At 46.4% G+C, this 12,522-nt stretch overlaps 1 protein-coding gene across 1 annotated transcript in view; it reads right to left on the bottom strand.

Moving 5' to 3' along the window:
- The window catches only part of LOC308358558 (uncharacterized protein), a 30,079-nt gene extending 22,443 nt beyond the window's left edge, over window positions 1-7,636 (bottom strand). The window contains exons 1-3 of the mRNA XM_080828789.1: window positions 7,088-7,636; window positions 4,356-4,482; window positions 3,775-3,870 (exon numbers count right to left, since the gene is read on the bottom strand). Coding sequence (XP_080684915.1) covers window positions 3,775-3,870; window positions 4,356-4,482; window positions 7,088-7,102 — 238 coding nt within the window. The 5' untranslated portion in view covers window positions 7,103-7,636. The remainder of the gene's footprint in view (window positions 1-3,774; window positions 3,871-4,355; window positions 4,483-7,087) is intronic.
- Window positions 7,637-12,522: the final 4,886 nt, after the last annotated feature.

Below are 12,522 nucleotides of genomic sequence, written 5' to 3'. Positions count from 1 at the left end.
CGAACAGACACTTCAAAGTGAACATTCCAGCCCACACCACACACAGGTAGCCTGAGTGGTTTCCTGGTTGAATACTCAGAAGTAGACACGAAGCTCAGGCATCCAAGGTACAATACAGGAAAGGCCCAACACACACCAGTCCACTTTCATGCCTGGAGAACCAAGACTACACACCTGTGTATCTCACTACATTACACACGGGCTACTACCTTTCCTGAAGAACACAACTATGAATGTGTCCCAAGATATAGGTTCTCAAGGTCTAGTCCCTACACAGCCACCTGAGATGTGGTAAGAAAGGAAAGGTGGGGGCCTGCACCCCAGAGCTACTGACACGGTAATGTAAGGCTGGGCACAGCGATCCAAGATTTACAAGTGTTCCCAGTGATTCTGACCCAGGACAATTTGCACAAGCTCTGCAGGAACTAAGTCACAGGTCAATCCTCAGTTATCCCCACAGAAGTCACTCTCAGAAACCCTCTGTGCTTGTGGCCATGTTAGTGTCTGGACACACATACACAACATGCACAACACACAACATGCACAATACACATTTCCATTATTCATTACTAAATCTGACTCTAACAGAGGCAAGTGAGTGACTTGCAGATTCAATGATCTGGCTTCTTTTCACCTGCCTGACACGGGAAACAGAGGGGGAATCAGGGCACCTGTGGAGGCAGTGTGGGGGCCACTCAGAGAGGTGAGCTCCTGCTCAAAGAAGGAAGAGACGACAGAGCTGAAGGCAAAGAGAGAGGAGGGGATCAGTCGTTCTAAAGTAGTAACTTCCCTTCCTGAAACTGGGAAATTACAGGAACGCAGACTTGACAAATGCCCGGGACATGCGTGACACAACCCAGAATTGCTATTATTAGTGTTCTCCTGAAGAAAACAAGTCTATAATCCTGGGCCATTAGGCTGTTTTTTTTTTTTTAATTCCCAAATACCACTCCAAAATCACAATGCATTCAAAGAAAAAGAAAAATGTGTTCCAACCACAGGAACAAAATAAATCTCCAAAACTGGCCCTAAGTTAATAAAGACCCATACCTTGCAAAAAAACCAAACCAAATCAAACCAAAACCAAGCCAATCCAACAACAACAACAACAAACTGCAAGCACTTCAAATTATAATGATAAAAATCCACATGGAGGAAAAAGAGAAGACAACAGGTAACTAAACGTTATCGGGAAAATGAAGCATGACCAAAATGTAAACCCAGAGACAAAAAGTGTAACATCCACGAACCAGAAACTGAGAGCCCCAGAGTACAATTACTGAATTTAAAAATACACTAAGGGATCAGCAACAGACTTGATGAAGCAGAAGAAAGAATCAGAACTCTTAAAGACACTTTTTCTAAATTCTCTACTGAGGGGACCAAAGAAATAGGTGGAAAAGGACAGAGTCTGAGGGACTCGTGGGACACCAACAAGTGGTCCAATATGCACATTAAGGGGACCCCATAAGGAGATGAGGGTGACCTATGTGGAAACAAGAGACAATTCAAGCTTGCTAAATTCTAAGTAGCATAAATGTCAAGATATGAACCAGCGACAGATTGTAATTAACCCATCAAATATAACAGATGAAAAGAGACTTTTGAAACAGCATGCCAAATGCACTTCACCTTGTGCAAGAGCTCCTAGAAGAGCAGTAGTGGGATCTCAGCAATCCCAACAAGAATGGGGCCGGCATAATGCACTCAGCTACTGAAAGATTGAAAAATACCACCAAGAATATTTTACCGGGCAGAACTCTTCCACAGATGTAGAAATGAAGACACTCCCAAGTAAAGACCCCTCTACGTTTACCAGTAGATCTGCCCTACAAGAACCATTAAAGGAATGCTCTCTCAATGAACTAAAAGGATTCTACCCAGGAACTGAACCAGATGGGATCCTAAAGTTCTCTGCTAAACGTAAGTATTTAGACAGTTATACAAACCTGTAGTGTTGGAATTACCTAGGTCACATTTATTTCTGCCACAGAATTTTGTTTTTAAAAAAGTATAAAAATCATTCATGTAGGTCATAAACTACACAACATAAATGTTAGAGTTTGTGGTATCGGTAACAAAGTGGGTGCTGGGGTGGAGACAGGAAAAAGAGTTCTGTGTGCAATTGACAATATTGAGATTCAAAAGCATCGTTTTACCTCTAAGTTGTTTTAAGGAATCTCTAAGGTAACCACAATGGAAATATTCACAGAAGACACAAAAGTTAATGAGGAAGGTACCAAGGCACATCATGGTGTAATATAATTAAAGATAAAATAAATCTTTTTAATTTCCTACCAAAACATCATACAGAGGTATAAGATGCTTCTAAATTACTTTCAATTCCAGAAACTCTTTTCTCTCATGCAGAAGGAAAGCGATTCACACACAAATACATGATGAAATTAATTCTATGTTGATGACAACTCACCGAGACAGAGTATAACATTCACTCACCACTCACCAGGGAGAGAAATTACCAATAGGAATCACAGAGCACGTATGTATGATATACAAACACAATCAAATACACATAATTTTATTGGCAAAAAGCATAAAGCTTATCCTTTTTTGAGTTACATAGTAAGTGAGACTTTATTAAAGGTTCAAAGTTCTGAGTTCTAAATGTGCTAGTCCAGGGCGCCTGGGTGGCTCAGTGGGTTAAAGCCTCTGCCTTCGGCTCAGGTCATGATCCTAGGGTCCTGGGATAGAGCCCCGCATCGGGCTCTCTGCTCGGCGGGGAGCCTGCTTCCTCCTCTCTCTCTCTGCCTGCCTCTCTGCCTACTTGTGATCTCTGTCTGTCAGATAAATAAATAAAATCTTAAAAAAAAAAAATGTGGGGCGCCTGGGTGGCTCAGTGGATTAAAGCCTCTGCCTTCGGCTCAGGTCATGATCCCAGGGTCCTGGGATCGAGCCCCACATTGGGCTCTCTGCTCGGCGGGGAGCCTGTTTCCCTTCCTCTCTCTCTGCCTGCCTCTCTGCCTACTTGTGATCTCTGTCAAATAAATAAAATCTTAAAAAAAAATAAAGTAACTCTTTAAAAAAAAAAAAAATGTGCTAGTCCCCCAAGAGCATTATTTATGTGAGAAGGCTAGGAAACAGAGACATTGCATGATTTCACCACTGAGGAATGAACACAGAGAGGGGAAATTTCTGTATTAGTTAACATTTAAAAAAAAAAAAAGAAACTTTGAAGGGAAATAGAACTGCACAATGTCTCATTTTAGGGAGGTGGTTTGTTATCTGATGCAGTTACTGAATGTCAATTTTCTAAGAATAAGATTAAAGCCTCCATAACATTAGAAAGCATAAGGCAGAAAACATTAGAAATCTGTCTCCAGTGTTCTGGGAATTTCTGCACCAAAACCCAGTGTGCATACAACCACCCTGACCTACTTGTCTCATGATGAAAACCAGAATTGACAAAGGCCGGAGCATACAGGTCCTCAGAAACAGGATGACTTCCCCAGGGCCCTCAAAGCAATGGAGAAGCTCTCAGACTAGGGGGGCCTTCCCCCTCCAAGGAGAGTCTCCTGGCCCTCCCTGTGCATGTGGCAGACCATCACTGGAGCTGAAGGAGAATCCCTAGGGAATGCAAGAGCTTGATAATGTGGGAGAGTAGATGTGCCTCTGGGAGCATGAGGGAAATAAAGCCGGGCATGTCTCCAGCGGATTTTCATTCAAGGACAGGTAGTGGACCCACGGCTTAAGGCCTACGTTCCTCCTTCAGACTCGGACCTCCCCCCATCATCTGCCTCATTCATTCCCACCTACCTGGATGGGTGGCTACGGTCTCCTTTCTCTTCACATCCCAGAGCTGCTTCTTTTGCTCCAAAAAAGTGATCAGGTCTGGCTTTGACACAGTGAGACCTGTTTACGAGGAAAAAGGAAAATGAGTATTGCCAGAGATTCAAATTTTCCATCAGGATTGTGTTCAGCACAGAAGAGAGGATACTGTACAATTCTAGAAAATGGTTTCCAAAAGCTATTGCCCAAGTCCCTTTAGAACACAGAGGAGGCATTTCCAATGTTCACATCCTGACCTCCACTTCCAAGCAGTAGACACAGTAAGAAGGGGAAATTTCAGTTTAACATGTGAACAGCACCATGCTCCGCCACTAAGTGTGTAGAATTGCCACTCATCTACAGAAGTGGGGGTATTGCCCTGAGAAGCTAAAGATGAAAAGAACACATGATGATGACTTTTCTCTACATGTACAAACCCCTCCTTACTCCCCTCTCTGCCTGGATCTGAATTCCAGTCATTCAAACAGGAATCGTCCAAGAGACAATCTTCACAGGAAGGAGAAAACTCAAGAGTGTGGTTTGGGGAATCTGGAAGGAGTCTTCCTCACCCAAGAAGCAGAGGTGTCTGTAGTTCTCCAACATCACATCCCTGTACAGTAGCCGTTGACTGTGGGTCAGGCGTCCCCACTCCTCCTGAGAGAGATCTATGGCCACATCCCTGAAGGTCAGCTGTCCCTGCAATAAATACCACAGTCAGCAAGTGGCCATTGACACAGTTCACGATGGTTCCTAAGATGAAAGAGGGAGTTAATGTCACCAGCTAAACCCAAGACCTGACTTTCCTGCTCTAGGACAGGAGTGTGGAATAAAAAAAAACCATGAAGAAGAAAAACCCATGAGACAGAGGGCAGGACTGAGTGACACCTCCACTCCCAGAAGTCAACCCTACCAACTACAGAGAGGTGAGAGCGCTCCTTGTCCAGTGCAAACTGCTGGCATGTAGGAGAAGAACCAATGTTCCAGAAGGAATTCATGAGATATTTCTGATGTGAAATCTTGGGGTGTGGGAGTGAATGAAGAAACAAGTACTGAGATGTGTTTGGTGCCAAAGCTGTGGTCTTCCTGATGATGCACAGGCACAGGCCCTACGGGTCAGAGGCGCTGCACTGGGGTGTGAGCAGGAACTCAGTCTGCACTAAAACGGTGAGTGGCTCGGGAGCGCAGCCATCACGAAGGAAGCTGAAAGCAAGGTTCCCAGGACCCTGAGGGCCCGGCTGGTGTGATGATGAGATCACTTACTACTGTTGAGTGAAACCTGGGACCGACGACCCTGCAGATCTGTATCAGTGGGGGACATGCATGGAGGATGACGGCCAACATGCATTTGGGGGGAAGAGATAAAGAAGATTCCAAAGGGATTTTCTTATGTTAAGGAGGACTCTCAGAATCCCGGAACTCTGGTTACTGAGAAGCTAAGGTTGTTTTTCTCCTCTAATTAAACATGAACATGAAGGCAGTTGTGAATTCCAGGAGGAATGTCCAACTCTGCCTACTCAGGTATTTACCAGTGGTGGTAAGTGGAAGGAAATTTGATGTTATGCACACCTCTTCTGACTTGGTTCTTCTCAGAATCTACGATCAAGGGCACTTGGGTAAGCGTCCACCTTCAGCTCAGGTCCTGTTTCCAGGGACCTGGGACGGAGCCTCCCATTGTTCTCCCCGCTCAGTGGGGCGTCTACTTCGCCCTGTCCCCCTCCACCACTGCTCATGTGCGCTCTCACCCTCTCTCTCTCAAATTTTAATTCTTACAAAAAGAAAAAAGCTACAAGCAAGAGAAATTCAGACAAAGGTGTTTCCAGTTGAACTGTGATGATCTCTGCATAGTGCTGAGTACATCCACGTTCCCTACAAATGATTGAGAGAGAAAATACGGACATAGCAGGGGAGGGATCTGGCAAAGAGCAGCGAGACGACAAATCCGGTTCACACCAAGGGTAGGAAACAAAGTGATCTCGGTGCCAAGGCACAGCCAAGGACACACCATCACTGGTATGTTTTTTGTGGTCTGGAAGCAGGAATTCAGAATAGGAATCTCATTATAAAGACAGAGGATATATGTACAGTTCAGTCACCTACAGTTTCTGCAGTGGCTGCTTTGAGGCAAGCGGGCATGAGCAGAGGCATGGAGAAGGGGCCCCAGGGAGCCCCTGGCTGAACCCAGACAGGCCCATCCGGGGCCTCACCTCAAAGGAGCCACAGGCCCGAACTAACCGATGAACTACTGACAACCAGGGACAGTGCCCAGAAGAGGGAAACTTCCCTGAGCCCCCTAAGGCCTCACCTTCCCGCACTAAAAAGAGCCCCCACCGCACCCACTGCTCCTTGCACACAGCCTCTCTCCGCTGCCGCCCGCCGCCTGCCCCCCGCAGGATCCTCCGTGAACTGCAAGGACGGTGGCTCTGCCTCAGGTGAACGCTTCCGTCCCACGTGACTTCCTCCACCCAATCATGGACCCGCGTTCGGGGCCCCACCGGACCGGCAGAGACACCACATTTAGACGACAGAGTCTCCAGGTCCCCTACGAGGCAGTAGAATCTTAATTACAGATTCATTTACACTTCAGTGCCGGGGCCAGGGAGAGGGACAGAATCTCAAGCCGGTTCCCAGCTGAGCCTGCAGCCAAAGGAAGAGCTCGTCCTGGGACCCTGAGATCAGGGCCCGAGGCGGAATCGACAGTCTCGAGGCTTCACTGACTGAGCCCCCGGGTTCCCCTCTAGTGTATGTTAACGAGCGTGTTTTACATAAAATACCTGCTTCACGTTCTAAAGAGCAAGTCTCAAGAACTCCCCCGTCCCCCACTTTCTCTCAGAGAACATCTGGAGTTATTCTGGACCCAAATCCATCGAGTTTATTTCTCGATTTCCCAACCCCTGGGCTACACAGCGCTGAGAAAAGCAAGCACACGGGGCCTAAAGGAGAAAGGTTTGCCCTCACTGACCGCCCTGGCCAGACCTCAGCGGCAGCAGGAATCTCAGACTCAAGGCTACCCCCCCCCCCGCGTCTATCCCTCAGAAACTATTTTCAGTGCTTCCAGGACTTTAACTCCCAGTGACAGCTGCTGCTGCCCTATTGTAAGGCGGGTTGGAGACATGGGAGAGAAGGCTCTGGGATACAGAGGAGAAGGGTTCTGAAGTCCTGGCCTTGAGTATCATTTCTGGAAAGATCTTCAAATCAGAAGGGAGAAACATCAGAACTACAGGAACCAACATTTGCAATTCCTAAAAGCGAGGAATTTCAGGAGGAAAACACGACATGGCCTCTCCTGGGACACCAGGCTTACCTGAGAACTGGCCATTTCTCCTTCCCCTTCGTCCTCTGGATTTCTTTCTCACAAGGTATCTGCGGAGAAATCACAGCAGCATCAGGAGAAAACGCCCTTCAGGCCACCAACAGAGCCTGTGCATCTGGAAACTGTTCTGGAACCTGGCTGGATCCTGCAGAAGAACCGAGCGGCCCTGGGAGACCGTGGGGATCGGAGTTTATTTAACACCAGCGGACTCGGAGGAGGGTGACCTTTCTCCCAGGTCTGAGCCAGGAGCACTAACAAAGAGGGAAGTTTCTGCACTTTTACTTCCGCATTCCTGCCATTCTTGTGGTCACGGCCGGCAGGAAAGGGGGGAAAACCCGGAATGGGCCCGGGGCCGGAACTGGGATTCCCCGCTGGACGGGTCCGCCTCCTGCGAACACAGATTTCTCTTATCAAACTGCTTCCCTGAAGGCAGGACACTGAAACGCAGAAAAGGCCCAAATTCCTAGTCCTTTGTGTCAGGAGCTATTCAAAAGAGCTCCTACCGCGAGACTAATCTTCGGCTTTTCCTTCGCAGCTTTCAGGGGGCCTCCCCTCCCACCGATGCCCACAAATCCAGCTTCAGCGAAGGAACTGGGTGCTGCATGGGCCTGACCTTCCCAGACTCACGCAGCAGAGACCTGGTTACCTCCCCGTGGACCAAAGCCTGCTCTCCACTCTCATAAAAAAAATTAAAAATATAGATAAATAAGTGAGGCCACACCCTGGCCTTACTGAGGATCTCCTGCCGCCCTGAAGTAACACTACACTGTTGTTTCCACCAACTGGATGGGTAGAATCTGAGGCGGAGGGGCAGCAGAGAAGATCCTTCTTGAACCTGCACAGGTGATTGTTATGCCCGAGTGTTCGCATCTGGGAGACCACCAAGGACACCGATGCAATCTCACAGTTTATTTGACAAGCTTCAGCTTGGGCCCAAGTATAACCCGACCCAGCCAAGTAGGGACTTGGACCCCAAACCAGTTTACAGTCAGAGGTGTTTTTGTTTTTTTTTTTAAGATTTTATTTATTTATTTGACAGACAGAGAGCACAAGCAGGCAGAGAGGCAGGCAGAGAGAGAGGAGGAAGCAGGCTTCCCGCTGAGCAGTGAGCCCGATATGGGGCTCGATCCCAGGACCCTGGGATCATGACCCGAGCCGAAGGCAGAGGCTTTAACCCACTGAGCCACCCAGGCGCCCCTACAGTCAGAGTTTTTAAAGGCAGAGTAGGGGTGGACTCGGCGGTGGGTGAGGACAAAGGGGGTGTCCAGAAGGGCTCTCAGGGTAAAGACGACTGTCAGGATATTGGAGGCCTGGTTATTGTCAAGCCAAGGCCGTTTTTCCCTCTAAGGAGGCACTAGCATGAAGACAATTGGGAGTTTCCTGGTGGAATGTCACATTCCTCCTATCAGGCGTCCTTGTTAGTGAGATTTAGGTTTAGAAGAAACTTAACTTTCTTTGTCATAAATCTCTAAGACATGTGTAAACCGAGGGAGACTCCGGTCTGGCAGGACTGTGATTTCTGCAAGTTAACTATTTGTTCACACAGACTATGGGGGGGGAGGGGAGCGGGTGGAGAGGGGGTGCAAGGTGCCGGCTTTTGCTTTGTCAAGATGGCTGTACTTACGTCAGGGCTAGACTCGAGGTGGGTCCAGCCTTGTTTTTCTTGGCCTCCACAGTGATGCTACTGAGAAGCAGCTGGGAAGGAGAGCACGCCAAGCAGGGAAACCAAGGCTGTGGCTGAGACCACATTGAGCTCCTTGGCTTCTCCAATGATCAGTCGGGAGACTGACACCTCCTCCCTCTTTCTGCCACACAGAGGGAGGCACCCTTACAAGTGATGTTTTCCCTTATCAATGCAAAGTCTTTCACAAAGGGAAACATTCTGGGTTTCAGAGCTTTTCCTTTACCCTTTCTTTAAAATACCAGCCTAATATAATCCTTAGAGCAGAGATGTATTTTAGGGGGACAAAATGCTCCCCTTCATTAGGTAAATGTTTATTTTCATACTTAACTCCAAAACAGTATTCCAAACTGAATGTACTTTTACCATACCATCAGCAATATAGGAGAAGTCGGATTCCTCAACATTCTCCACGAAATATGGTGTTTTAGCCTTTTTCATTATTTTACCCATTCTAAAAAGTACCGAATAGTTTCTCACTGGAACGTATGAAGTGGTCTTCCCACAGCTGTCCTGGTGACTGAAATGGAAACCACTTCAGAGCATCAAGCTGAACAGAAATGAAAATGGCTGCATTAATGCTTCAGGGAGACTCCATTTCAAACTAAATGACACTTTGCCTCTCCCCTCCAAACCTCCCCTCTGCAAACACCTCCCCTCTCCCCTTCTCAGCCCTTCTTTGTTTCAGGAACCCGGTTCCACGCTGACAACACGGTGAACAGGGCGGGCAGCGCAGACACAATTCCTGCGGAAACTGGTGAGACTCTCCATTTCCCCCCAAACCCCAGCCCCTTCCTCCGGGGGCGCTGCAGGTTTGCGGGCCCGACCTGCTGAGGCCTCCTTTGCCGGCAAAGCGATGGGGCTGCTGTTCCTCTTGATCCCCAGCTCCGGGTTCACATTGGATTTGGGGGCTGAAGCGTGGAGATCGGGCCGTACAGCAGAAGTGAATTTAGGAGAGGAAAACTTGGTTTTCTTGCTCCATTCTGAGTTCTTTGGCCTGTTAATAAATAAAACGATGTAAGACAGTTTAAGGAGATTTAAAAAAATCTTAGTTATGGGAAACTGAAGGACATGAGGCTGAAAGTCAGGTGACTGGAGCTTCCGTGCCACTGTCACGGGACGAGGAGGGAGGATGTAGAATTTCAAACAGGGGACATATATTCGCAGGAAATAGGAAATGCATGTCCAACGATGGTTGGCCAATCCGTTGGAGCAACTTTCCATGATCTTAAAGGTTGATGTCTGGTATCATCTCTCTGTAGAAAAGACATTAGGGCTCAAAAGTGATGGCCAAGAAAGAATTCGTAATCCGTCTCTGGTGCAAGAATGTGGTTTTATTAAAGTCAGAAGACAGATAGGACCTGTGGGCAGAAAGAGCTGCCCTGGGGTCATGAGAAGTGGCTCATTATGTACTTTCCTGTGGCAAGGTGGTTACAGATAGCTTAAGCCTCCCAGGTATTTTGGAAACAAGGTTTCCAACACCTTTCCAACACCTTGAGCTGGCTGTTGTTAGGAAGGCTTCTTTATTACTGCTTAGTAAAATCTCAGTCATGAGACCCAACAGATTTATATCCGTGGGCCATAAGCTTGGAGGATGATGGCAAACATGTATTTTGCGGGGCAGAGATAACAGAAGCGTCCAAAGGATTTTTTATATGTTAAAGGAGACTTACAGGATCCTGGGATTGGGCTAAAATTGCCTACTGCCCTTGTTAAAATATTAAGCTGGGAGTTGAGTCCCTGGAGGAAGGTCACTCTGCCTGTTTCAAGGACTTGTCTGATTTTAAGGAAGTGCAATAAATTCTCTTCTGCCTTTGTTACCGACATTATTCCCCACCCTCTGGAACAGTTTCTACCTTTAAATTATCACAAACTTGGTCTACATAAGTTCAGCAAGAATAATGACTCATCATAAAGATCTTTTAGAATCTGCTTTGCTGGAACTTCTTAGAAGGAATCTCCAGGGTGAACTCTTAGTAGCCTCTCCAGACCAGAAGCCAAGTCGAGTACTAGCCATCAGATGTGCCTGCAGGCCCTGTAGATGTGGGCAGGTCCCTCTTCACAAGGTCCCCAATATATCCTGAGGTTCCTGCACCTGCCAGGAAGTGACAATCTATCCTGTGACAGGAAGTGACAATGTCTATCCTGGTGAGGCTACTGGGAAATCTGAAAGCAAGAGGTCAGGCCAACATTTCCAAGGGGCTTTAGGGCTCCAGGTTTCATAAGTCGACCTCGGTTCTTTAGAACCATTCAGTCCTACCTGAGTCTATACACGTCTCACAAATAAGACACTCCAATCAAAGGCTTGGTAAAATAACAGTGTTTCCAATGGTGTCCCGTTAGGAGAACATTCTATCGAATTTAAGCAAATGACTGTGACTGCCATGAAAGAAAGAATACTTACTGAGACTTTCTGAGTATCAGAGGGTTCCCGTGGAGAGAAAAGTTAAATGCTTCCGTTAGTCCACAAGTCAATCCGTTATTGCATTCTTTTAAGTCACAGATATCTTAAGAGAAAGTTTCCTTAATCTGGAAGAGCAAACATTAGAGAACCTGGATGTGTCAAGAGGCACAAAACTATCATCATCTTTTTAGTTCATGTAGTCCCATGTTACTAATTCTTGTTTAATTTGAATCCAGTTTTTTTTTTTTTAGTTCATTCTGGAAATTCTTACCCATTTCAGTTGTGACCTTACAGATACTGAATACCTGTATTTTTCCTAAAAGTCCTTTATATGAACCTCCTTGCAGATGAAACTTATTTTGCAAGAGAATAACAACAATTAGAAATAACAAGAACTCAGAAATGGACACTGTTAATGATTTGGTAAGAGTTCATTATGATAATTAACAAGAAAATCATTCCTTCTGTGACACAGAACACTTCAACAATCAGAGTATCAAGTGATGATGACCTTATATGATGACCTTATAACAGAGATAACACACCAAGCAAACAAGCCTAATTAGTCAACAAGACGTCGTTTAGGATTTAAATCTCGGAGGAGTTTGTTAAAACCTTAGAAAGTTTTCAAGCACTGGCCTAAATAGGATTAGGCATCCTTAAAGGCCTGATAAAGGCAAAACAGAGAAAATGGTTTTTCCAGGCAGGGAAAGAGAAAAACAACTGTTCACATTTTCTGGTCAAGAACAGACCAACAGGCGTGCCTGGGTGGCTCAGTGGGTTAAAGTCTCTGCCTTTGACTCAGGTCATGATCCCGGGGTCCTGGGATGGAGCCCCGCATCGCATCGGGCTCTCTGCTCAGTGGGGAGCCTGCTTCCCCCTCTCTCTCTCTGCCTGCCTCTCTGCCTACTTGTGCTCTCTGTCAAAGAAATAAATAAAATCTTAAAAAAAAAAGAGCAGACCAACAATTCAAGGAAATTTTGACTTTTTAACAGAAGGAAAACACACTTTTAATCTTATGCTAATGCATTTTAAAATCCATGCATTTCAGTCTTAGTCTGTCCTGACCACATCTAAAATTCCTTTCCACAGATTTCCCTTCAAAACCTTCTACAATTTTCCTGTGCATTCAGATTTTTCCCAGGCCACTTTTCTCCAAAGAACCAGTCTCACTTAGGATAAAAGTACCAGGGCACCTGGGTGGCTCAGTAGGTTAAGCCTCTGCCTTTGGCTCAGGTCATGGTCTCACAGTCCTGGGACTGAGTCTTGCATCAGGCTCCCTGCTCAGGGAGCCTGCTTCTCTGCCTACTTGTGATCTGTCAAATAAATAAGTAAAATATT

This window comes from Martes martes, assembly GCF_963455335.1.
Source record: "Martes martes genome assembly, chromosome: 17".
Classification (NCBI taxonomy): domain Eukaryota; kingdom Metazoa; phylum Chordata; class Mammalia; order Carnivora; family Mustelidae; genus Martes; species Martes martes.
This window is presented reverse-complemented; position numbering and strand designations above follow the sequence as displayed.